Source organism: Cynocephalus volans, chromosome X (genome assembly GCF_027409185.1).
Source record: "Cynocephalus volans isolate mCynVol1 chromosome X, mCynVol1.pri, whole genome shotgun sequence".
Classification (NCBI taxonomy): Eukaryota; Metazoa; Chordata; class Mammalia; order Dermoptera; family Cynocephalidae; genus Cynocephalus; species Cynocephalus volans.
In genome coordinates, this window is record NC_084478.1 from 40,803,541 (window position 1) to 40,831,424 (window position 27,884).

Here is a 27,884-nt window from a genome sequence, read left to right on the forward strand (position 1 = left end):
AGAGTCTTGGCCCTAAAAAGATTAAAATTAGGACTTTCAGTGCTCATGAGCAGATGTTTTCTCAAAATTGGGCCCTGCTCTCAAACTTGGGAGCCCCAGGCAAGGTAGCCAGATGTGGAGCACCCCAACTTCCCTCCTAGTGATTCAGAGAGATGAGGGCTTTGGTCTGAGACTTGTGGACTCGGGTCAGTATATGGAGGGGTCATAAATCTTACCAGGCGCTAAGGTTGGAGTCCTCTGTGAGACCTGAGAGAGCCACAGACTCCAGAACAGTGGGATCCTAAGAGTCCCAGCCCTGCTGTCAGCAAGCACAGGTCCCAAGGAGCCTTGGCAAGATGTGGCTCACTCTGTCAACTTAGGTCCAAGGAATATGAGAATCTTTGTCTGAGTGGTGTGGCTTCCAGACAACAGAGGGTGGAGTCCCAGAAAGTATGCAGAGTCAAGATGAAGACCCTGAGTGAGGAAATGGGATGCTACACAGTGGAGAGAGCTTCAGCTGTTGCTGCTCCTGGGAGTCCCAGGCCAGAGCTGGCAGACTTAGATACCCCGGACTCCTGCCTGCAAGGTCTTAGGAAGATGAGAGCTTCGGTTTAAGGCGAAGGGCTGGCTGTGCCAGTTCAGCAGAGGTGGAGAGTCCTAGGCCATGACAGGTCAAGGTACAAATCCTGTGTGAGGAATGGGGCAGCCACCTATCCCAGAACAGAGGGGAACACAGAGTCTTGCCTTTGCATTCAGTACTGAGAAGCCAGGGTTAGAGCTCTCAGGCTGAGGTGTCCCCTCATTTTCTCTGGGTGTGGTCTCAGGGACATAAATACCCTTAGTTTAGTGAGACAGCCCCCATTCAGAATAAGAAGATCTGGTTCCTAACAGGAGCCAAGGTGGTGATACTGAGTATGAGGGGACCCCTCCCAGAAAGAAGTGACCCACGTAGAAACAGAACGTAGAGCTCTGTTCCTACTGCAAAACTTGGGAGATCTGGGTATGATGACATGGAGAATCTCACTTCTTCCTAGAGCATCTCAGGGAGGTGAGGAATTTCACCGAGGTAGACAGCCTAAGGTTAGCAGATTGAGGATTCCCAGCTAGTGCCAGGAGTCAAGGAGAGGATCCTGAGAACTGAGGGGACCACCCATCTCATAACAGTGAGGGTAACGCAGAATCCCTTCCTGAATGTTGCATTAGGAGACCATGGATAGTCGTGGCCAGATGAGAAAAATTTCACTTCTTCTCAGGGTGTCTCAGGGAGTTGATTGCCTTAGTATGAGCAGAAAGGCATTAGGTCAAGACAGGGAGGACTGAGATGAACACCAACGTAGTGAGTGGTAGTCCACAAAGTTCCACCCCCTCTTAGCCCTGGGAAACCCCAGGCAGAGGTAGCCAAATGTATCCCTTCCTCACATCCAGCCCTGGGGACTTGGGGAGTTGAGGGCCTTGATGTGAAGCTGGCAGAGTCAGGTGGGATGAGGGAGGCTCAGATGTTGCCTGAGTAAAGACTAGAGACCAAAGACCCCAGAATAGTGGGGTCTTATAGAGGACAGGGGGTGCTGGACGTGAAGCATGCTTTCTTTCATCTTAGGGCTTGAGGAAGGTGAGAATTTTAATCTGATGCAAGGGGCCACACGTCAGTAGAGAGAGGATTTCCAGGTTGTGCCAGAACATCACAGAGAAAACCTTGAGGACTTCAGGGAACTCCCACCCCATATCAGCAGAGGTACCAGAGTCCCTCTCTGTGTCAGCCCTGAGAGGCTACAAGCATAGATGTCAGGGAGATGTGTTCCTCAGTTCCTCCTCAGGAGTAACAGAGAAGTGATGCTCTTAGTCTGATGAATTTGCAAGGGGGAGGAATTTTAGGTGTTTCCAGGAGTCCAACTGGAGACCTGGAATGAGGACCATGAGTGGGACCACACATCATTGGGCCTCAGCCTGCCAGCCACAGCTTTCAACCTCTGGAGAATAGACAGTGTGTTCAGATATTGCCATCTTCACTTCTTCCGTTGGGTTTCAGGGAGGTGTGGGCCTTAGTATGAGGAGAGATGTCCTTAGGTCTGGAGAGGGGAGCCCCAGGCCGTCCCAGGAGTAAAAGTATGGATCATGGGTGAGGACAGAAGGTACCTCACCCCAAATAGAGGGAACAACAAAGAGTTGGGCCCTGTTTCTGCTCTCAGCACTAGGCATCCTGGCCCAGGGTCGTCAGGCTGAGACTCCTCCTCATTTCTTTGTATTAGGTCTAAGGGAGGTGAGAGCCTTGGTCTGAAGATGCAGCATCAGTCAGCAGAAGGGAGGATTTCAGACTTTAGATGTAGACAAGATGAGGACTCTGAATGAGCGGATTGATGGCCAATGATCCCAAGACAGAGGGCCCCACAAAACTCTCAGAACTGCCTCCAGACCCCACAGAAGTGGTGGACTAAGACACCTCCTTATTTCCTTCTCATGGGTCCCAAAGATCTTTGAGGTGTCACCATCAGAACAGCACAGAATAGACATGATGATGATGATGCCATATGCAAACCGAGAGGACCCTTGAACACAGAGGGAGTCCACTCTGCCGGGTCTTGCTGTGACCCAGTCAGCCCCAAATAAGGGATGGCCTAAGGCACACTGTAACTTCCTCCTCTGGGTTCCCAGAGGACAGGCTGACAAAGAAAAAGAGCCCAATGTGTTCCTAGGACTCTCAAGGGAAACTGCGGAATTGGCTTCTTAAAATCCAAGGTGATATCTCCTTGCTAAAGGTGTTCACAAGATCTCATCCTCTCTCCTCCAGGTGCCCACTTCACCTGACTTCCTGCCCACACGCCTGCCTGCTGTCTCTGACCACAGTCATCATGCCTCGGGGTCGAAAGAGTAAGCTCCGAGCCCGTGAGAAACGCCACCAGGCCCAAAGTGAGACCCAGGGTCTTCAGGGTGCTCAGGCCGCTGCAGCAGAGGAAGAGTCCCCTTCCACTTCCTCTCTTGTTTTGGGGGTTACTCCTCCTGGCTCCCCTGCTGCTGGCATTCCCCAGAAGCCTCAGGGAGCCCCCCACACCCCCACTGCTGCTGTGGGTGTTTCACGCAAGAGATCTGGTAAAGGTGCCAAGGGTAAAGGTGAGGGAAGAAAAAATTCCTCCCAGGCCTCAACCTCCACTGAGAGCTCACGCCATGATCTTCTAACCAGGAAGGCCGGAACGCTGATGCAGTTCATGCTGCACAAGTATAAAATGAAAGAGCCCATTATGAAGGCAGAGATGCTGAAGGTTGTCCACAAAAGGTACAGAGAGCAATTCCCTGAGATCCTCAAGAGAGCCTCTAGGAACATGGAGCTGGTCTTTGGCCTTGACTTGAAGGAAGTCAACCCCAGAAATCACTCCTATACCCTTGTCAGCAAGCTAAATCCCACCGATGATGGGAGCCTGAGCGGTTCCCGGGGCTTTCCCAGGAATGGGCTTCTAATGCCTCTGCTGGGTGTGATCTTCTTCAGTGGCAATTGCGCCTCCGAGAAAGAGATGTGGGAATTCCTGAATATGATGGGAGTCTTTGATGGGAAGAGTCATTTCATCTTTGGGGATGTCAGGAAGCTCATCACCCAAGATCTGGTGAAGGAAAGGTACCTGGAGTATCAGCAGGTACCCAACAGTGATCCTCCACGCTATCAGTTCCTGTGGGGTCCAAGAGCCCATGCTGAAACCAGCAAGATGAAAGTCCTGGAGTTTTTGGCCCAACTCATTAATACCACCCCTAGTGTCTTCCCATTCCATTATGAAGAGGCTTTGAGAGATGAGAAAGAAAAAGCTTCAGCCAGAGCCGCAGCCATGCGTGGCACTTCTGCCAAGGCCAGTGCATGTTCTAGGCCTACACATCTGACAGCTCCTCCTGCCCCTAGTGACGTGTGAGGCAGATTCTGTTATTGAAGAGGGCTTCCAATCTCTTAAGTAGTGAGAGGCCGAGATGGGGCCAGAGAGATCATAATATATATCTTCTTGTTCTTGTTTTACATTAGTATCTTTCAAATACTGTTATTTGAGTAGAATGTTTTTTTTAGATTCAGAGTCTGTGTTTATGAATGATGCAGATCACACATTTATTGCTGTTATCAGGTTTTGAAGAGTTTAGATATTCTGTAATACATTTTGAAAATCTTTGAATCTTCTTGGGGTTTAAGAAAAAGAAAATTTATGGCTTTGGAATGGAGATTTTATTGGAAATCTGTAAAAGAACCCCACTAAACATAATTGGAGTCTTAAAATAGAGGGAAACAAAGCAAAATATAGTCAATTTTTGTTTGCATTATTCACTTTTGTCTATCTTTTTGTAAAACTCAACGATATGTACCTGGTTGTCTATAATCTATTTCAAGAATGCAGATAAAAGTAAATAGTAATAAATTACATTCTTTGATCGGTGGCTTGTTTATTTCCACCATTAACTGAGCATCTGCTCTCTGCAGGGCTCTGTGCTGGTAGTGATGATGCTAAGATAAAGAAGACCCTTCCGCTGCCCATGGATTTTTAGAGTCTAAGAGCTGGTAGTGTATAAGGAAGATGACTTGGTACACTCTAACATGTACAGGACAAGTAAAAGAGAGGATGGTGGGGGACGGGAAGGAGGTCCAGATGAGAGCAGTCAAGTGTGAATTCCCTCAGTCGAGCAAGGCACTTTGTGGTTTGGGACATTGCAAGTCCCTCGTTGGGAGGTAACCTTAAGTTAGCTCCAAGGTGGGGTAGACGAGACTGTGATAATCATGAGTACGGGCCAAACCCTCAGACGGTGAGCCCCATAGTTGAGAGACTAAGCCCAGAATAGGAAACAGCCCTTAACAATTACTTCGTGATTGTGGGTAAAGCAGGTGGAATCTCTCCCTAAGGTAGAAAGGAAAGATGCACGACGCTCTTGTCCCAGTGCAGTTGAACACAATGCACAAACCAGGTGTGCTGTGCATATGGTCTCCAGGGAGTTTCTGAGAAATAAGGATGATACCCCCTTGAGGTGAGATGCTAAAAAGCTATTAAGCTGGCACCCTTTGCCCTGAGCTGGGGGAGTCAGAGCCTATTTCATTAATTGGGTTATTTTGCATATAATTTGGCAAAACTCCAAGATAGGGCTAAATTTTATTAGTGGTAAAATAAATAGCATTTTTGTTGCGGAGGGCATCTAGGAGGGAGGGGCATTGCTGGTCCTTAACATAAATTCTGAAAACTTTGAGTTGAATCCTCGTGAAGTCCATTAGAGGAATAGCATTCTCTAACGGGGAAAATTTACTTCTATTATTTGTTTAGCAGCACTGTAGTTTATTTGGGGGTTTTGTTTGTTTGTTTTAAAGCACTGAATATTTTCTGACATCTGGATAAAATAGAATTCCCAGAGAAGAGAATAGTCTCTTCTGGTATTAATATAATCATAGTAAAAACTGCCATTCATTAAAGACCCAATATTTGCCAGTCATTTTGCCAGGTGCTTTACACAGATTACATATTTTCTAACAATGCTGTGAGATGGGGCTTTTCAAACTCATTGGCCGATGGAGAACTTGCAATATTCTGAAGTTCACGTGGCTGGTCAGTGATACAGCTGGGACTAGACCTTGGTCTGAATTCCTCTAGAGCTCACCCTTTTCCTCTCCTCCCGGCCTGAGGCAGATCTTGTGTCTATTCATTCATTTCTCTTCTCACTGTTCCACAATGTCTCTCAAGTGATAGGAAGTACTCTGTGGCCAAAGCACTAAAAGCAGGCCTAAAGAAGCCAGGTGAAACTGAGCATCAAACCCAATTTGGGACTATGGGCTTCCTGTGCCTGGGGTCCTGATGCCACTAGCCCTGGGAACCCACTCCACGTATAGTTAGTAAGGGTTATGTGACTAACTCTTATCACTGAAACATAGCAGATGCATGTTTGTCACCTCCAGGTCAAGGCTCATGAGAGCTAGTCTGACACCTCCATGCTTTCTCTTACATTCAACAGCAAACATGGGGAGCCCATGGTGAGGTGTGGAGCCACGTGATGGAAGCAGCCTGCATCCTTGGGTCACCTATTAACAGAGAGCCTCTGCCAACCCACATCAGATTTTGTGTGCACAAGAAACAAATTTTTGTTGTGTTAAGCTATTCAAAAGTTAGGTTTTTTTCTATGGCGTCAGTTAGCACTTACTTTATCTGAGTAATACACATTTACTATTTCTATTGTTAGGCCTATTTAAATATTTTAACGATTGAGTTAATAGTTGTGTATCTATTCTTGTTGTAAAAAAATTTAATAGAGATAAATCACAATTTCTCCCCTTACGACATTCCTCCAAAATTCAGCCCCCTTTTCAAAAGTAACCACAATTAACAATCTGGTATGTGTCATTTTAAAGCTGATTCCAGGCATTTTCATACGTAGATGTGCTATAAAATATATTAAGTTTTTAACATACATGGGTAACATTGTACATATTGTTCTGCTACTTGTTATGTTCTGCCATGTTGCTCTTGTCACTTAATGAAATGAATGCAGGATCCTTCTGTGACAGCACATATAGATCCACCTCACGTTTTAAACTATTTCATAGAATTCTAAAGGGTGTTTGTGCCATAAATAACCATTCTCCTCCTAATGTTCAAGTAAGTTGTTCCCCATTAGTTATGATTAATAGAACTGAAATTGATGCCTTTGAACATGAATTTCTGTGTAAATGTTCATGGTTTCTTACAGGAAAGACATAGTAAAGCAGAAATTGGGTTAAAGAAGGTTTGACAATTGTAAATTTTTATAAATATTGCTCAAGTTTCATCACAAAATGATCTAACAACTCACATTACCACAAATTAAAGCATACAGATACCTTACACCCCCCGAAGTCTATATCCTCATTCTCCCCGGCTTCCGAATAGTCTCACACATCGTGATCTATTACTCAGGTAAAAAAGAACCATTCGGATATATATAGGAATGGTCTGGGCTATAATATCCATTGGCTTTTTGGGCTTTATCATCTGAGCCCACCACATATTTACAGTAGGAATAGATGTAGACACTCGAGCATACTTCACAGCAGCCACAATAATCATCACGATTCCCACAGGCATAAAAGTATTCAGCTGACTAGCCACACTGCATGGAGGAGATATCAAATGATCTCCCGCTATATTATGAGCACTGGGCTTCATCTTCCTATTTACAATAGGGGGCCTGACAGGAATTGTGCTAGCCAACTCATCACTAGACATTGTACTTCACGACACATACTACCTAGTAGCGCATTTCCACTATGTATTCTCCATAGGAGCGGTATTCGCTATCATAGGAGGCTTCATCCACTGATTTCCTCTACTTTCAGGCTACACCCTCAATGCCACTTGAGCTAAAATTCACTTCACGGTCATATTCGTGGGTGTAAACCTGACATTCTTTCCACAACAATTCCTAGGCCTATCACGAATACCACGGCGATGCTCCAACTACCCAGATGCATACACCATGTGAAATACAGTCTCATCCATAGGATCATTTATCTCCTTAACAGCAGTTATATTAATAATTTTCATAACATGAGAAGTCTTCACTTCAAAACGAGAAGTTTCAGTGGTAGAACTTCTCAAAACAAATCTAGAATGACTACACGGCTGCCCCCCTGCTTCCCACACATTTGAGGAACCGGTATACGTAAAGACCCAACAAGAAAGGAAGGAATCGAACCCCCAAAGAATGGTTTCAAGCCAACCCCATAGCCCCTAGGACCTTCCCCACAAGCGAGATATTAGTAAAAACATTACGTGACTTCGTCAGAGTCAACTTATAGGCCCGAATCCTTTATATCTCTGTGGCACACCCATTACAACTAGGACTTCAAGACGCCTCCTCCCCCATCATGGAGGAACTATTATAATTCCATGAACACACCCTCATAATCGTGTTCCTAATCAGTTCCTTAGTCCTTTCTATCATTTCCCTAATATTAACCACAAAACTCACGCACACAAGCACTATAACACCCCAAATGGTAGAAACCATATGGACTATTTTACCCGCTGTTATCCTAACTTCCATCGCCCTTCCATCACTACGAATCCTCTATATAACAGATGAAATCAATAACCCCCTCTTAACTGTCAAAGCCATGGGCCACCAATGGTACTGAAGTTACGAATATACAGATTACACAGACCTAAACTTCGACTCATACATAACTCCCACCCCCGACCTAAAACCAGGGGAGCTCCGACTCCTAGAAGTTGACAACCGAACAGTACTCCCGATAGAAACCCCAGTCCACATGCTAATCTCATCCAAAGACGTGCTACACTCACGAACCGCACCCTCGCTAGGCGTAAAAATGGACGCGATCCCAGGACGTCTAAACCAAACAACCCTAACAGCAACGCGACCAGGCCTATTCTACGGACAATGCTCAGAGATCTGCGGCTCAAACCACAGCTTCATGCCCATCCTACTCGAACTCATCCCACTCAAACACTTTGAAGACTGATCAACCTTAACACAACACGCACATCGTGAAGCTAAATAGCATTAACCTTTTAAGGTAAAGAATGGAAGCACTGGCCTTCCCACAATGAGATGCCACAACTAGATACCTCAACATGATTCACCTCCATTATATTTATAATCCTAATGCTCTTCATTATACTTCAACTAAAACCCTCAAAATTCACCTACCCCTCTAACCCCGCAGAAAAAATTACTAAAATACCAAAACACACAAATCTATGAGGAAAAAAATGAACGAAAATCTATTCACCTCTTTTACCACCCCCGTGCTAATGGGAATACCTATCGTAGCCCTCATCATTCTCCTACCCAACGCAATGTGTCCTCTTCCCTCCTGCCTCATCAACAATCGCCTAACCTCTCTACAAATATGACTGATCCAACTTATTCTGAAACGATTGATGGCAACCCACAACACCAAAGGACAATCATGATCCTTAATACTAACCTCACTAATCCTATTGGTTGGCTCAACAAACCTACTAGGCCTGCTGCCCCACTCATTCTCACTCACCTCCCAACTGTCCCTAAACTTAGGCATAACAATCCCCCTGTGAGCCGGAACGGTGATCCTAGGTTTTTGCCACAAAACAAAAGAATCTCTAGCTCACCTTCTACCCCAAGGCACACCCACCCCCTTATCCCAATACTCGTAGCCATCGAAACCATCAGCCTCTTCATCCAACCCATAGCCCTAGCCGTACGGTTAACAGCCGACATCACAGCTGGCCACCTGCTTATGCACCTTATCAGAAACACTACACTAGTACTAACAACTCTGAGCCCCCTGACAGCCTCAGCTACTTTCACCCTCCTCACCCTACTCACCATCCTCAAACTTACCGTAGCCCTAGTCCAAGCTTATGTATTTACCCTCTTAGTAAGCCTCTACCAACACAGCTATGCCTAATGACCCACCAAACCCACGCCTATCACATAGTAAACCCCAGCCCCTGACCACTCACAGGAGCCCTATCCGCATTTCTCATAACATCCAGCCTAACAATATGATTCCACTTTAATTCCAACACCCTCTTAATCCTAGGACTACTGACTAACCTACTAACCATATACCAATGATGATGAGATGTAGTACGAGAAAGCACCTTCCCAGGCCACCATACAACTATCATCCAAACAGGACTACGATATGGAATAATCCTTTTTATTACATCCGAAGTTTTCTTCTTCACCGGGTTCTCCTCAGCCGTTTACCACTCAAGCCTAGCCCCAACCCCTAGCTTAGGGGCTTTCTGACCACCAGCAGGCATCAACCCTCTCAACCCCATAGAGGTTCCACTACTCAACACACCAGTACTGCTAGCCTCCGGAGTGTCCATCACCTGGGCCCACCACAGCCTCATAGAAGGAAACCGCAAACATATACTCCAAGCCCTCTTCATCACAATCTCCCTGGGCACTTACTTCACACTCCTCCAAATCTCAGAAAACCTCGTAACCCCCTTTACCATTTCCGACAACGTAAACGGATCAACATTCTTCGTAGCAACAGGTTTCCACGGCCTCCACGTAATGATTGGATCCGCCTTCCTCACCGTCTGTCTTCTACGCCAACTAAAATTCCACTTCACATCCAAACACCATTTTGGCTTTGAAGCCGCAGCCTGATATTGACACTTCGTAGACGTAGTCTGACTGTTCCTATACATCTCCATTTACTGATGAGGATCCTATTCTTTCGGTATCAGCTAGTACAGCTGACTTCCAATCAATAAGATCTGGTCACAACCCAGAAAAGAATAATCAACCTAGCATTAACTCTCTTAACCAACACAACACTAGCACTCCTCCTTATCAGCTTTGGCTTCTGACTCCCCCAAACATATACCTATGCACAAAAGTTAAGTCCATACAAAGGCAGGTTGGACCCAGTAGGATCCGCTCGCCTACCATTCTCCAGAAAATTCTTCTTGGTAGCCATCACATTCCTACTATTCGACCTAGAGATTACCTTACTACTACCCCTCCCGTGAGCCACCCAAACGAACAACCTCAAACTAATACTCACCGTGGCACTTATCCTAATCCTCACACTAGCACTAAGCCTAGCCTGTGAATGATCCCAAAAAGGCCTAGAAGGAGCTGAATATGGTAGTTAGATTAATTAAAACAACTGGTTTCGACCCATTAAATTGCGACATTTCGTAACTACTAAATGCCTCCAATTTATATTAACATCATCTTAGCATACACTACATTCCTCGTAGGACTGCTAATATGCCGATCCCACTTTGCATCCTCCCTATTATGCTTGGAGGGCCTAATATTATCCCTATTCGTCCTAGCCACCGTCCTGTCCCTAAACCTACACTTCACCCTATCCTACATCCTCCCCATCATCCTCCTAATCTTTGCAGGCTGCGAAACCGCCATAAGCCTAGCACTTCTAGTAATGATCTCTGACACTTAGGGCCTAGACCTCGTGCAAAACCTTAACCTCCTACAATGCTAAAACTTATTATCCCCACAATCATACTCATCCCCACCACGTGGTACTCCAACAATAATATTATCTGAATCAACTCAACAACCCACAGCCTACTAGTTAGCCTCATCACTCTTCTTTTCTTAAACCACAACGATGAAAATAGCACAACCACATCATTAAACTTCTTCTCAGACCCCGACTCAACCCCACTTCTGGTATTAACAACCTGACTCCTCCCCCTAATAATTATAGCGAGCCAACACCACCTCTCTAAAGAAACACTCATTCGAAAAAACTATATATCCTCACATTAACCTCATTACAAATTTTTTAATCATAACATTTACCGCCACAGAACTGATCATATTCTACATCCTATTTGAAGCAACACTAATCCCACCCCTAATCATCATCACCCGATGGGGCAGCCAACGAGAACAACTACATGCAGGACTCTATTTCCTATTCTATACCCTTTTCGGCTCCGTACCTCTACTAATGGCACTGACCTACATCCACAACTCCACCGGCTCATTAAACCTACTGCTGCTTCAACACTGAACCCAAACACCCCCACCCTCATGATCCGGCACCCTCCTATGAACAGCATGCATAACAGCATTTATAGTAAAAATACCACTCTACAGACTTCACCTCTGACTACCAAAAGCACACGTAGAAGCCCCTATCGCCAGATCCATAGTCCTCGCAGCCATCCTCCTAAAACTAGGAGGATAGGTAATGATACGAATCACCATCATTCTAAACCCCCCAGCAAACTCCATAACCTAAACCCTTCCTCGTTCTCTCTCTATGAGGAATGGTCATGACAAGCTCTATCTGCCTATGTCAGACAGACCTGAAATCCCTCATGGCATATTCATCCGTCAGCCACATGGCCCTAGTAAGCATAGCCATCCTAATCCAAACACCCTGAGGATTCACAGGAGCTACAGCCCTAATAATTGCCCATGGACTTACATCATCCCTGCTCTTCTGTCTTGTAAACTCCAACTACGAACGCACCCACAGTCGAACTATAATCCTGGCCCGCGGACTGCAAACACTCCTCCCCCTAATGGCAACATGATGATTACTAGCCTCCCTAACAAATCTAGCCCTCCCACCAACCATCAACCTAATCGGAGAGTTACTCATAATAATAACATCATTCTCATGATCAAATATTACAGTTATCCTCATAGGACTCAACATACTAATCACAGCCCTATACACCCTATTTATACTAATCACAACACAACGAGGTGCTCTCACACATCACATCAACAGCATCAAACCATCCCTCACACGAGAGAATTCCCTGATACTCATACACATCATCCCGCTTCTACTACTGTCCCTCAACCCCAAAACAGCTCTAGGGCCCCTTTACTGTAAATATAGTTCAGACAAAACATTAGGCTGTGAACCTGACAACAGAGACTCAAAACCCCTTATTCACCAAGAAAGATCCCAAGAACTGCTAATTCTTATGACCATACCTAAAACTATGGCTTTCTTACGTTTAAAGGATAGAAGCAATCCATTGGCCTTAGGAACCAAAAATCTGGTGCAACTCCAAGTAAAAGTAATAAACCTACCCCTATCCCTAACAATAATCTCACTTGTCATTCTCATCATCCCCACCCTTACCAACATGCACAAGCACTACCCCTACCACGTGAAAACCTCAACCCAACTTGCTTTCTTGACCAGCCTCACACCTGCCCTCACATTTATTTACTCTGGACAGGATACAATCACCTCCAACTGACACTGAATCACCATCCAAACACTAAAATTATCCCTTAGCTTCAAACTGGACTACTTCTCTATAATTTTCATCCCACTAGCCCTCTTCGTTACATGATCCATTATAGAATTCTCTCTATGATACATGCAATCGGACCCCAACATCAATAAGTTCTTCAAATACCTACTCATCTTCCTTATCGCAACACTAATCCTGGTCTCCACCAACAACCTATTCCACCTCTTCATTGGATGAGAAGGAGTAGGCATCATATCCTTTCGTCTAATCAGATGATGACATGGCTGAACAGACGCAAACACAGCAGCCCTGCAAGCAATCCTCTACAACCGTCTCAGTGACATCGGCTTCATCCTAGCTACAGCGTGATTTTTCGTATATTCAAACACATGAGACCTCCAACAACTATTCATCCTCAACACAAACCCGAGCCCCCTCCCATTAACAGGCCTCCTCCTCGCTGCAACAGGTAAGTCCGCCCAGTTCGGCCGGCACCCATGACTAGCCTCTGCAATGGAAGGTCCCACACCTGTCTCAGCCCTACTCCATTCCAGCACAAGAGTCGTAGCAGAAATCTTCCTACTGATCCGATTCTACCCCTAATAGAAAACAACAAAACAATCCAAACACTAACACTATGCCTAGGGGCTCTCACCACACTATTCACAGCGATCTGCACCTTAACACAAAACGATATCAAAAAAATTATCGCATTCTCTACCTCAAGCCAACTAGGCCTAATAACAGTAACGATTGTCATCAACCAACCACATCTAGCTTTCCTCCACATCTGCATGCACGCATTTTTCAAGGCCATACTATTCATATGCTCCGGCTCTATTATCCACAACCTAAACAACGAAGAAGACATCGGAAAACTAGGAGGCCTACGTAAAATTATACCCCTTACATCAACCTCTCTAATCATAGGAAACCTCGCTCTCACAGGCATGCCATTCCTAACAGGTTTTTACTCCAAAGACCTAATCATCGAGACCATAAACACACTGTATACTAACGCCTCAGCCCTCACAATCATACTCATTGCCACCACCCTCACAGCCGCCTAAAGTACCGGAACTATTTTTCTTTTCTTTTCTTTTTTTTTTTTTTTTGTGTGTGTGTGTGTGACCGGTAAGGGGATCGTAACCCTTGTCTTGGTGTCGCCCGCACCGCTCTCAGCCAGTGAGCGCACCAGCCAGTCCTACCCGCGGTGGGAGCGCTCTCATGCTCCCAGTGCCACACTCTCCCGAGTGTGCCACGGGGTCAGCCCCCGAACCATTTTTCTTACACTACTAGGACAACCCCACTTCCCAACCCTAATAAGCATCAACGAAAACAACCCCAACCTCACCAACCCAACCCAACGTCTGGTAATCGGCAGCATCTTTGCTAGCTTTATCATCTCCAACAGCATGCCCCCAATAAATATTCCCCAAATGACTATACCACTTTGCCATAAACTATCCACCCTCCTCATCACCATTCTAGGCTTCACCCTAGCACTAGAACTATGCCTAAACTCACTCAACCTAACCCCCAAACTATCCTCACCCTCACACAACTTCTCTACTCTCCTAGGATTCTTCCCAACCCTTACCCATCGTACAATACCTTATCTCAGCCTAAGCGCAAGCCAAAGCACAGCCTCCCAAACACTAGACCTAGCTTGACTAGAAGAAACAGTCCCAAAAGACATTGCCCACTTCCAAGTACTAGCTGCAACAACCACCTCCAACCAAAAAGGTCTAATCAAACTTTACTTCCTTTCTTTCCTCATTACAATCCTAATGACTACACTACTAATTATTTCACCACCCCCAAGTAACGTCAATAATAATAATGACACCCATAAACAAAGACCACACAGCCACCGCCACCAATCAGCACCCATAACTATACAACACAGCCACACCTCTAGAATCCTCATGAAAATAACCCGTCCCCTCCCCCACATAAATCACCCAATCACCCATACTCTTAAAACTAATAACAACCTCCACCTCATCATAAAACGCCATCCACAAAACCACAAACAACTCTATCACCAACCCCAACAGCAAAGCCCCCCGAACCACAACATTCAAGACCCAAGCCTCCCCTGGAGGCCGGATGTGGCTCATCCTCGCTTCCGCTTTTCTGAGAGGCGGGGTGTCTGGGAATCGCGGAGTTTGGGAGGCGCGGCGTCTGGGAGGCCCTGGGAGGCCCTGGGAGGACGGATGTGGCTCATCCTCGCTTCCGCCTTTCGGAGGGGCGGGCCGTCTGAGAGGCCATGTCTGAGAGTCCTGTAGTCCGGTCCGCCGAGGGTGACTTCCCAGGACTGGTCTGAGGTCAAGGTGAGGACCCTGAACGTGGACTGAGGGGACCACCGCTCACCCACAACAAACGGGGCTGCACTAAGTCTCACGCCTGCGGTCGGCCTTGGGAGGTCCCGGGAGAGCTGTCCGGCAGAGTTGTGCCTGAAAAGTCTCAGCAAGTGCTGGGCCTTTGTCTAACGGAGTACCCCTGATTTTGCATAAGGAGGAGAGCTAGGTCCTAACTAGAGTCAAGGTGAGGGCCCTGAGGGCTAAATGAGGGAATCTCTCCCTAATGGATGTAACAAAGCAAAGCAGAGCCACTGCACTCGGTTCTGGGAGGCTCTGGTGTGTGGAGTACTGACTTTCCTATCTAGAAATTCAGGGAGGTGAGGGCTTTGTTTGCAGGCTGGTGGACTCAGGTCAGTAGAGGGAGGAATTCCAAGCTCTCATGAGATACCAAGGTGAGGACCCTGAGTGTGGATTGAAGGGATCGCTTCTCATCCATAACAAAGGGGCCCCCATAAGTCCTGCCTCTGTGGTTGGCACTGGGAGGCCTCTGGAAAGCTGTCTGGGAGAGTTCTGCCTGGAAAGTGTCAGGGAGGGAGGGAAGTACCTTGGTCTTAGAACTTAGTCCTCATTCTGCAGATGGTGGAGACCGAGGCCTTAACTGGAGTCAAGGTGAGAACTGTGAGGGCTAATGAGCGGACCTCTACCCAAAAGAGGGAGCCACACTGAGCAGTGCCCCTGCACTGGGCTCTAGGAGGTCTCGGGCAGAGTAGACAAATTTGGAGTAACCTCACTTCCCGTCTAAAGACTAACGGATTTGAGGGCCACATTCAAGGCCCACATCTGCTGTCCAGCAATAAGAGGCTCAGGGTAGAGCTGACAGGCTGAGATGCCCTTATTTTTTCCAGAGGTAGTCTCAGGGAGGTGAGGGCCTTGGTCTAATGGGATAGGCCCAATTCATCAGAGGTACCCAGTCCCTAACAGGTTTTAAGGCTGTGACATTGAGTAATGATGAGGGCACCCCTCCCAGAAAGGAGGGGGCCGCAGAGAGGCCCACCCCTGTTGTCAGACCTGGACATGATGATTCGCACTTAGTTTTCCCAGGGCATCTCATAGAAGTAAGAGACTAGGTCACAGGGAACAGCCTCAGGTCAGCATGAGAAGGATTTCCAAGTTGTTCCAGATGTCATGGTGAGAACCCTGAGGACTGTGGGGACCTTCCACCCCATATCAGTGAGGGCCACACAGAATTCTCCCTACTGTGAGCCCTGGAAGACCCCAGGCAGATACGTCAGGCACAGGTGCCCATCAGTTCCCACTCAGGGGTAACAGAGAAATGAAGGTCTTGGTCTGAGGATGATAGTCACACCACAGCAGAGGGAAGAATCTAAGGCCCTCTCATTAGTCGAATTTATTTATTTATTATTTATTTATTTTTATTATGAATATTCATGAGATACAAAGCTCATTGTCACCCCTCGTGCCCATGATGTGAGGGCCAGATTCCTACTGGCCACATACCCATTACCAGAAATTACGTTTGTACCCTGTGTCCCCCGCCCAATTATCCCCCAACCTCCCTCCCCCCCTTCCCCCCACTCCACTTTGTAGCCCTAGGATAGTTTCCTCCATCTGTAAGACCAACACACTACTGTGGTCTTTCTTTCCTTCTTTCTCTCTTAGCTCCCACTTATGAGTGAGCACATGTGGTATTTATCCCTCTGTGCTTTGCTAATTTCACTCAACATAAGTTTCTCCAGGTTCATCCATGTTGCTGCAAATGGGAGTATTTCATTATTTTTTATGGCAGAGTAGTATTCCAGTGTATATATACCACAATTTCCTTATCCAGTCATCCATCGGTGGACATTTAGGTTGGTTCCATGTCTTGGCTATTGTAAACAGAGCTGCTATGAACATGGGAGTGCAGGTATCCATTCAACATGATGATTTCTGCCTGGGAGGCCCCAGGCAGCCACAGCTGGATGTGGCTCACCCTTGTTTCCGCTTCTCTGAAAGGCACGGTGTCTGAGAAGCAGCACGTCTGAGAGGTGGAGTCTGAGAGGCACGGTGTCTGAGAAGCGGTGCATCTGAGAGGCCGGGCATCCAGTCTGCAGAGTGTGACTTCCCAGGACTGGTCTGCAGTCAAGCTGAGGAGCCTAAACGTGGACTGAAGGTACCCCCACCCACCTACAATCAGGCGGGCCCTCACTAAGTCCCGTCCCTGCGGTTGGCTCTGGGAGGCCCCGGGCAGCCACAGCTGGATGTGGCTCACCCTTGCTTCCACTTCTCTGAGAGGTGGCATCTGAGAGGCGTGTAGTCCGGTCTGCCGAGGGTGACTTCCCAGAATTGGTCTGAGGTCAAGTTGAGGACCCTAAATGTGGACTGAGGGGACCACGGCTCACCCACAGCAAAAGGGGCCGCACTAAGTCCCGCCCGTGCACTCGGCCCTGATAGGCCCTGGGCCAGAGCTATAAGACTGAGGAGCCGTGTCATTTCAGCCTTGAAGGCCTCAGGGAGAGGAAGGCCTTAGTTTAAAGAGGACAGCCCCCTTCGTAGAGGGAGAGTCTTGGCCCTAAAAAGATTAAAATTAGGACTTTCAGTGCTCATGAGCAGATGTTTTCTCAAAATTGGGCCCTGCTCTCAAACTTGGGAGCCCCAGGCAAGGTAGCCAGATGTGGAGCACCCCAACTTCCCTCCTAGTGATTCAGAGAGATGAGGGCTTTGGTCTGAGACTTGTGGACTCGGGTCAGTATATGGAGGGGTCATAAATCTTACCAGGCGCTAAGGTTGGAGTCCTCTGTGAGACCTGAGAGAGCCACAGACTCCAGAACAGTGGGATCCTAAGAGTCCCAGCCCTGCTGTCAGCAAGCACAGGTCCCAAGGAGCCTTGGCAAGATGTGGCTCACTCTGTCAACTTAGGTCCAAGGAATATGAGAATCTTTGTCTGAGTGGTGTGGCTTCCAGACAACAGAGGGTGGAGTCCCAGAAAGTATGCAGAGTCAAGATGAAGACCCTGAGTGAGGAAATGGGATGCTACACAGTGGAGAGAGCTTCAGCTGTTGCTGCTCCTGGGAGTCCCAGGCCAGAGCTGGCAGACTTAGATACCCCGGACTCCTGCCTGCAAGGTCTTAGGAAGATGAGAGCTTCGGTTTAAGGCGAAGGGCTGGCTGTGCCAGTTCAGCAGAGGTGGAGAGTCCTAGGTCATGACAGGTCAAGGTACAAATCCTGTGTGAGGAATGGGGCAGCCACCTATCCCAGAACAGAGGGGAACACAGAGTCTTGCCTTTGCATTCAGTACTGAGAAGCCAGGGTTAGAGCTCTCAGGCTGAGGTGTCCCCTCATTTTCTCTGGGTGTGGTCTCAGGGACATAAATACCCTTAGTTTAGTGAGACAGCCCCCATTCAGAATAAGAAGATCTGGTTCCTAACAGGAGCCAAGGTGGTGATACTGAGTATGAGGGGACCCCTCCCAGAAAGAAGTGACCCACGTAGAAACAGAACGTAGAGCTCTGTTCCTACTGCAAAACTTGGGAGATCTGGGTATGATGACATGGAGAATCTCACTTCTTCCTAGAGCATCTCAGGGAGGTGAGGAATTTCACCGAGGTAGACAGCCTAAGGTTAGCAGATTGAGGATTCCCAGCTAGTGCCAGGAGTCAAGGAGAGGATCCTGAGAACTGAGGGGACCACCCATCTCATAACAGTGAGGGTAACGCAGAATCCCTTCCTGAATGTTGCATTAGGAGACCATGGATAGTCGTGGCCAGATGAGAAAAATTTCACTTCTTCTCAGGGTGTCTCAGGGAGTTGATTGCCTTAGTATGAGCAGAAAGGCATTAGGTCAAGACAGGGAGGACTGAGATGAACACCAACGTAGTGAGTGGTAGTCCACAAAGTTCCACCCCCTCTTAGCCCTGGGAAACCCCAGGCAGAGGTAGCCAAATGTATCCCTTCCTCACATCCAGCCCTGGGGACTTGGGGAGTTGAGGGCCTTGATGTGAAGCTGGCAGAGTCAGGTGGGATGAGGGAGGCTCAGATGTTGCCTGAGTAAAGACTAGAGACCAAAGACCCCAGAATAGTGGGGTCTTATAGAGGACAGGGGGTGCTGGACGTGAAGCATGCTTTCTTTCATCTTAGGGCTTGAGGAAGGTGAGAATTTTAATCTGATGCAAGGGGCCACACGTCAGTAGAGAGAGGATTTCCAGGTTGTGCCAGAACATCACAGAGAAAACCTTGAGGACTTCAGGGAACTCCCACCCCATATCAGCAGAGGTACCAGAGTCCCTCTCTGTGTCAGCCCTGAGAGGCTACAAGCATAGATGTCAGGGAGATGTGTTCCTCAGTTCCTCCTCAGGAGTAACAGAGAAGTGATGCTCTTAGTCTGATGAATTTGCAAGGGGGAGGAATTTTAGGTGTTTCCAGGAGTCCAACTGGAGACCTGGAATGAGGACCATGAGTGGGACCACACATCATTGGGCCTCAGCCTGCCAGCCACAGCTTTCAACCTCTGGAGAATAGACAGTGTGTTCAGATATTGCCATCTTCACTTCTTCCGTTGGGTTTCAGGGAGGTGTGGGCCTTAGTATGAGGAGAGATGTCCTTAGGTCTGGAGAGGGGAGCCCCAGGCCGTCCCAGGAGTAAAAGTATGGATCATGGGTGAGGACAGAAGGTACCTCACCCCAAATAGAGGGAACAACAAAGAGTTGGGCCCTGTTTCTGCTCTCAGCACTAGGCATCCTGGCCCAGGGTCGTCAGGCTGAGACTCCTCCTCATTTCTTTGTATTAGGTCTAAGGGAGGTGAGAGCCTTGGTCTGAAGATGCAGCATCAGTCAGCAGAAGGGAGGATTTCAGACTTTAGATGTAGACAAGATGAGGACTCTGAATGAGCGGATTGATGGCCAATGATCCCAAGACAGAGGGCCCCACAAAACTCTCAGAACTGCCTCCAGACCCCACAGAAGTGGTGGACTAAGACACCTCCTTATTTCCTTCTCATGGGTCCCAAAGATCTTTGAGGTGTCACCATCAGAACAGCACAGAATAGACATGATGATGATGATGCCATATGCAAACCGAGAGGACCCTTGAACACAGAGGGAGTCCACTCTGCCGGGTCTTGCTGTGACCCAGTCAGCCCCAAATAAGGGATGGCCTAAGGCACACTGTAACTTCCTCCTCTGGGTTCCCAGAGGACAGGCTGACAAAGAAAAAGAGCCCAATGTGTTCCTAGGACTCTCAAGGGAAACTGCGGAATTGGCTTCTTAAAATCCAAGGTGATATCTCCTTGCTAAAGGTGTTCACAAGATCTCATCCTCTCTCCTCCAGGTGCCCACTTCACCTGACTTCCTGCCCACACGCCTGCCTGCTGTCTCTGACCACAGTCATCATGCCTCGGGGTCGAAAGAGTAAGCTCCGAGCCCGTGAGAAACGCCACCAGGCCCAAAGTGAGACCCAGGGTCTTCAGGGTGCTCAGGCCGCTGCAGCAGAGGAAGAGTCCCCTTCCACTTCCTCTCTTGTTTTGGGGGTTACTCCTCCTGGCTCCCCTGCTGCTGGCATTCCCCAGAAGCCTCAGGGAGCCCCCCACACCCCCACTGCTGCTGTGGGTGTTTCACGCAAGAGATCTGGTAAAGGTGCCAAGGGTAAAGGTGAGGGAAGAAAAAATTCCTCCCAGGCCTCAACCTCCACTGAGAGCTCACGCCATGATCTTCTAACCAGGAAGGCCGGAACGCTGATGCAGTTCATGCTGCACAAGTATAAAATGAAAGAGCCCATTATGAAGGCAGAGATGCTGAAGGTTGTCCACAAAAGGTACAGAGAGCAATTCCCTGAGATCCTCAAGAGAGCCTCTAGGAACATGGAGCTGGTCTTTGGCCTTGACTTGAAGGAAGTCAACCCCAGAAATCACTCCTATACCCTTGTCAGCAAGCTAAATCCCACCGATGATGGGAGCCTGAGCGGTTCCCGGGGCTTTCCCAGGAATGGGCTTCTAATGCCTCTGCTGGGTGTGATCTTCTTCAGTGGCAATTGCGCCTCCGAGAAAGAGATGTGGGAATTCCTGAATATGATGGGAGTCTTTGATGGGAAGAGTCATTTCATCTTTGGGGATGTCAGGAAGCTCATCACCCAAGATCTGGTGAAGGAAAGGTACCTGGAGTATCAGCAGGTACCCAACAGTGATCCTCCACGCTATCAGTTCCTGTGGGGTCCAAGAGCCCATGCTGAAACCAGCAAGATGAAAGTCCTGGAGTTTTTGGCCCAACTCATTAATACCACCCCTAGTGTCTTCCCATTCCATTATGAAGAGGCTTTGAGAGATGAGAAAGAAAAAGCTTCAGCCAGAGCCGCAGCCATGCGTGGCACTTCTGCCAAGGCCAGTGCATGTTCTAGGCCTACACATCTGACAGCTCCTCCTGCCCCTAGTGACGTGTGAGGCAGATTCTGTTATTGAAGAGGGCTTCCAATCTCTTAAGTAGTGAGAGGCCGAGATGGGGCCAGAGAGATCATAATATATATCTTCTTGTTCTTGTTTTACATTAGTATCTTTCAAATACTGTTATTTGAGTAGAATGTTTTTTTTAGATTCAGAGTCTGTGTTTATGAATGATGCAGATCACACATTTATTGCTGTTATCAGGTTTTGAAGAGTTTAGATATTCTGTAATACATTTTGAAAATCTTTGAATCTTCTTGGGGTTTAAGAAAAAGAAAATTTATGGCTTTGGAATGGAGATTTTATTGGAAATCTGTAAAAGAACCCCACTAAACAGAATTGGAGTCTTAAAATAGAGGGAAACAAAGCAAAATATAGTCAATTTTTGTTTGCATTATTCACTTTTGTCTATCTTTTTGTAAAACTCAACGATATGTACCTGGTTGTCTATAATCTATTTCAAGAATGCAGATAAAAGTAAATAGTAATAAATTACATTCTTTGATCGGTGGCTTGTTTATTTCCACCATTAACTGAGCATCTGCTCTCTGCAGGGCTCTGTGCTGGTAGTGATGATGCTAAGATAAAGAAGACCCTTCCGCTGCCCATGGATTTTTAGAGTCTAAGAGCTGGTAGTGTATAAGGAAGATGACTTGGTACACTCTAACATGTACAGGACAAGTAAAAGAGAGGATGGTGGGGGACGGGAAGGAGGTCCAGATGAGAGCAGTCAAGTGTGAATTCCCTCAGTCGAGCAAGGCACTTTGTGGTTTGGGACATTGCAAGTCCCTCGTTGGGAGGTAACCTTAAGTTAGCTCCAAGGTGGGGTAGACGAGACTGTGATAATCATGAGTACGGGCCAAACCCTCAGATGGTGAGCCCCATAGTTGAGAGACTAAGCCCAGAATAGGAAACAGCCCTTAACAATTACTTCGTGATTGTGGGTAAAGCAGGTGGAATCTCTCCCTAAGGTAGAAAGGAAAGATGCACGACGCTCTTGTCCCAGTGCAGTTGAACACAATGCACAAACCAGGTGTGCTGTGCATATGGTCTCCAGGGAGTTTCTGAGAAATAAGGATGATACCCCCTTGAGGTGAGATGCTAAAAAGCTATTAAGCTGGCACCCTTTGCCCTGAGCTGGGGGAGTCAGAGCCTATTTCATTAATTGGGTTATTTTGCATATAATTTGGCAAAACTCCAAGATAGGGCTAAATTTTATTAGTGGTAAAATAAATAGCATTTTTGTTGCGGAGGGCATCTAGGAGGGAGGGGCATTGCTGGTCCTTAACATAAATTCTGAAAACTTTGAGTTGAATCCTCGTGAAGTCCATTAGAGGAATAGCATTCTCTAACGGGGAAAATTTACTTCTATTATTTGTTTAGCAGCACTGTAGTTTATTTGGGGGTTTTGTTTGTTTGTTTTAAAGCACTGAATATTTTCTGACATCTGGATAAAATAGAATTCCCAGAGAAGAGAATAGTCTCTTCTGGTATTAATATAATCATAGTAAAAACTGCCATTCATTAAAGACCCAATATTTGCCAGTCATTTTGCCAGGTGCTTTACACAGATTACATATTTTCTAACAATGCTGTGAGATGGGGCTTTTCAAACTCATTGGCCGATGGAGAACTTGCAATATTCTGAAGTTCACGTGGCTGGTCAGTGATACAGCTGGGACTAGACCTTGGTCTGAATTCCTCTAGAGCTCACCCTTTTCCTCTCCTCCCGGCCTGAGGCAGATCTTGTGTCTATTCATTCATTTCTCTTCTCACTGTTCCACAATGTCTCTCAAGTGATAGGAAGTACTCTGTGGCCAAAGCACTAAAAGCAGGCCTAAAGAAGCCAGGTGAAACTGAGCATCAAACCCAATTTGGGACTATGGGCTTCCTGTGCCTGGGGTCCTGATGCCACTAGCCCTGGGAACCCACTCCACGTATAGTTAGTAAGGGTTATGTGACTAACTCTTATCACTGAAACATAGCAGATGCATGTTTGTCACCTCCAGGTCAAGGCTCATGAGAGCTAGTCTGACACCTCCATGCTTTCTCTTACATTCAACAGCAAACATGGGGAGCCCATGGTGAGGTGTGGAGCCACGTGATGGAAGCAGCCTGCATCCTTGGGTCACCTATTAACAGAGAGCCTCTGCCAACCCACATCAGATTTTGTGTGCACAAGAAACAAATTTTTGTTGTGTTAAGCTATTCAAAAGTTAGGTTTTTTTCTATGGCGTCAGTTAGCACTTACTTTATCTGAGTAATACACATTTACTATTTCTATTGTTAGGCCTATTTAAATATTTTAACGATTGAGTTAATAGTTGTGTATCTATTCTTGTTGTAAAAAAATTTAATAGAGATAAATCACAATTTCTCCCCTTACGACATTCCTCCAAAATTCAGCCCCCTTTTCAAAAGTAACCACAATTAACAATCTGGTATGTGTCATTTTAAAGCTGATTCCAGGCATTTTCATACGTAGATGTGCTATAAAATATATTAAGTTTTTAACATACATGGGTAACATTGTACATATTGTTCTGCTACTTGTTATGTTCTGCCATGTTGCTCTTGTCACTTAATGAAATGAATGCAGGATCCTTCTGTGACAGCACATATAGATCCACCTCACGTTTTAAACTATTTCATAGAATTCTAAAGGGTGTTTGTGCCATAAATAACCATTCTCCTCCTAATGTTCAAGTAAGTTGTTCCCCATTACTTATGATTAATAGAACTGAAATTGATGCCTTTGAACATGAATTTCTGTGTAAATATTCAAGGTTTCTTACAGGAAAGACATAGTAAAGCAGAAATTGGGTTAAAGAAGGTTTGACAATTGTAAATTTTTATAAATATTGCTCAAGTTTCATCACAAAATGATCTAACAACTCACATTACCACAAATTAAAGCATACAGATACCTTACACCCCCCGAAGTCTATATCCTCATTCTCCCCGGCTTCCGAATAGTCTCACACATCGTGATCTATTACTCAGGTAAAAAAGAACCATTCGGATATATATAGGAATGGTCTGGGCTATAATATCCATTGGCTTTTTGGGCTTTATCATCTGAGCCCACCACATATTTACAGTAGGAATAGATGTAGACACTCGAGCATACTTCACAGCAGCCACAATAATCATCACGATTCCCACAGGCATAAAAGTATTCAGCTGACTAGCCACACTGCATGGAGGAGATATCAAATGATCTCCCGCTATATTATGAGCACTGGGCTTCATCTTCCTATTTACAATAGGGGGCCTGACAGGAATTGTGCTAGCCAACTCATCACTAGACATTGTACTTCACGACACATACTACCTAGTAGCGCATTTCCACTATGTATTCTCCATAGGAGCGGTATTCGCTATCATAGGAGGCTTCATCCACTGATTTCCTCTACTTTCAGGCTACACCCTCAATGCCACTTGAGCTAAAATTCACTTCACGGTCATATTCGTGGGTGTAAACCTGACATTCTTTCCACAACAATTCCTAGGCCTATCACGAATACCACGGTGATGCTCCAACTACCCAGATGCATACACCATGTGAAATACAGTCTCATCCATAGGATCATTTATCTCCTTAACAGCAGTTATATTAATAATTTTCATAACATGAGAAGTCTTCACTTCAAAACGAGAAGTTTCAGTGGTAGAACTTCTCAAAACAAATCTAGAATGACTACACGGCTGCCCCCCTGCTTCCCACACATTTGAGGAACCGGTATACGTAAAGACCCAACAAGAAAGGAAGGAATCGAACCCCCAAAGAATGGTTTCAAGCCAACCCCATAGCCCCTAGGACCTTCCCCACAAGCGAGATATTAGTAAAAACATTACGTGACTTCGTCAGAGTCAACTTATAGGCCCGAATCCTTTATATCTCTGTGGCACACCCATTACAACTAGGACTTCAAGACGCCTCCTCCCCCATCATGGAGGAACTATTATAATTCCATGAACACACCCTCATAATCGTGTTCCTAATCAGTTCCTTAGTCCTTTCTATCACTTCCCTAATATTAACCACAAAACTCACGCACACAAGCACTATAACACCCCAAATGGTAGAAACCATATGGACTATTTTACCCGCTGTTATCCTAACTTCCATCGCCCTTCCATCACTACGAATCCTCTATATAACAGATGAAATCAATAACCCCCTCTTAACTGTCAAAGCCATGGGCCACCAATGGTACTGAAGTTACGAATATACAGATTACACAGACCTAAACTTCGACTCATACATAACTCCCACCCCCGACCTAAAACCAGGGGAGCTCCGACTCCTAGAAGTTGACAACCGAACAGTACTCCCGATAGAAACCCCAGTCCACATGCTAATCTCATCCAAAGACGTGCTACACTCACGAACCGCACCCTCGCTAGGCGTAAAAATGGACGCGATCCCAGGACGTCTAAACCAAACAACCCTAACAGCAACGCGACCAGGCCTATTCTACGGACAATGCTCAGAGATCTGCGGCTCAAACCACAGCTTCATGCCCATCCTACTCGAACTCATCCCACTCAAACACTTTGAAGACTGATCAACCTTAACACAACACGCACATCGTGAAGCTAAATAGCATTAACCTTTTAAGGTAAAGAATGGAAGCACTGGCCTTCCCACAATGAGATGCCACAACTAGATACCTCAACATGATTCACCTCCATTATATTTATAATCCTAATGCTCTTCATTATACTTCAACTAAAACCCTCAAAATTCACCTACCCCTCTAACCCCGCAGAAAAAATTACTAAAATACCAAAACACACAAATCTATGAGGAAAAAAATGAACGAAAATCTATTCACCTCTTTTACCACCCCCGTGCTAATGGGAATACCTATCGTAGCCCTCATCATTCTCCTACCCAACGCAATGTGTCCTCTTCCCTCCTGCCTCATCAACAATCGCCTAACCTCTCTACAAATATGACTGATCCAACTTATTCTGAAACGATTGATGGCAACCCACAACACCAAAGGACAATCATGATCCTTAATACTAACCTCACTAATCCTATTGGTTGGCTCAACAAACCTACTAGGCCTGCTGCCCCACTCATTCTCACTCACCTCCCAACTGTCCCTAAACTTAGGCATAACAATCCCCCTGTGAGCCGGAACGGTGATCCTAGGTTTTTGCCACAAAACAAAAGAATCTCTAGCTCACCTTCTACCCCAAGGCACACCCACCCCCTTATCCCAATACTCGTAGCCATCGAAACCATCAGCCTCTTCATCCAACCCATAGCCCTAGCCGTACGGTTAACAGCCGACATCACAGCTGGCCACCTGCTTATGCACCTTATCAGAAACACTACACTAGTACTAACAACTCTGAGCCCCCTGACAGCCTCAGCTACTTTCACCCTCCTCACCCTACTCACCATCCTCAAACTTACCGTAGCCCTAGTCCAAGCTTATGTATTTACCCTCTTAGTAAGCCTCTACCAACACAGCTATGCCTAATGACCCACCAAACCCACGCCTATCACATAGTAAACCCCAGCCCCTGACCACTCACAGGAGCCCTATCCGCATTTCTCATAACATCCAGCCTAACAATATGATTCCACTTTAATTCCAACACCCTCTTAATCCTAGGACTACTGACTAACCTACTAACCATATACCAATGATGATGAGATGTAGTACGAGAAAGCACCTTCCCAGGCCACCATACAACTATCATCCAAACAGGACTACGATATGGAATAATCCTTTTTATTACATCCGAAGTTTTCTTCTTCACCGGGTTCTCCTCAGCCGTTTACCACTCAAGCATAGCCCCAACCCCTAGCTTAGGGGCTTTCTGACCACCAGCAGGCATCAACCCTCTCAACCCCATAGAGGTTCCACTACTCAACACACCAGTACTGCTAGCCTCCGGAGTGTCCATCACCTGGGCCCACCACAGCCTCATAGAAGGAAACCGCAAACATATACTCCAAGCCCTCTTCATCACAATCTCCCTGGGCACTTACTTCACACTCCTCCAAATCTCAGAAAACCTCGAAACCCCCTTTACCATTTCCGACAACGTAAACGGATCAACATTCTTCGTAGCAACAGGTTTCCACGGCCTCCACGTAATGATTGGATCCGCCTTCCTCACCGTCTGTCTTCTACGCCAACTAAAATTCCACTTCACATCCAAACACCATTTTGGCTTTGAAGCCGCAGCCTGATATTGACACTTCGTAGACGTAGTCTGACTGTTCCTATACATCTCCATTTACTGATGAGGATCCTATTCTTTCGGTATCAGCTAGTACAGCTGACTTCCAATCAATAAGATCTGGTCACAACCCAGAAAAGAATAATCAACCTAGCATTAACTCTCTTAACCAACACAACACTAGCACTCCTCCTTATCAGCTTTGGCTTCTGACTCCCCCAAACATATACCTATGCACAAAAGTTAAGTCCATACAAAT

At 46.4% G+C, this 27,884-nt stretch overlaps 2 protein-coding genes across 2 annotated transcripts; both read left to right on the plus strand.

Moving 5' to 3' along the window:
• Window positions 1–2,825: 2,825 nt before the first annotated feature.
• LOC134367912 (melanoma-associated antigen B1-like) lies at window positions 2,826–3,869 on the plus strand. Its single transcript, XM_063084570.1, has one exon. It carries the CDS (start codon window positions 2,826–2,828, stop codon window positions 3,867–3,869), a length of 1,044 nt encoding a protein of 347 aa, XP_062940640.1.
• Window positions 3,870–20,371: 16,502 nt separating this feature from the next.
• Window positions 20,372–21,415, plus strand: LOC134367913 (melanoma-associated antigen B1-like). Its single transcript, XM_063084571.1, has one exon. The coding sequence runs from the start codon at window positions 20,372–20,374 to the stop codon at window positions 21,413–21,415; it is 1,044 nt and encodes a 347-aa protein (XP_062940641.1).
• The last annotated feature ends 6,469 nt before the right edge of the window (window positions 21,416–27,884 follow it).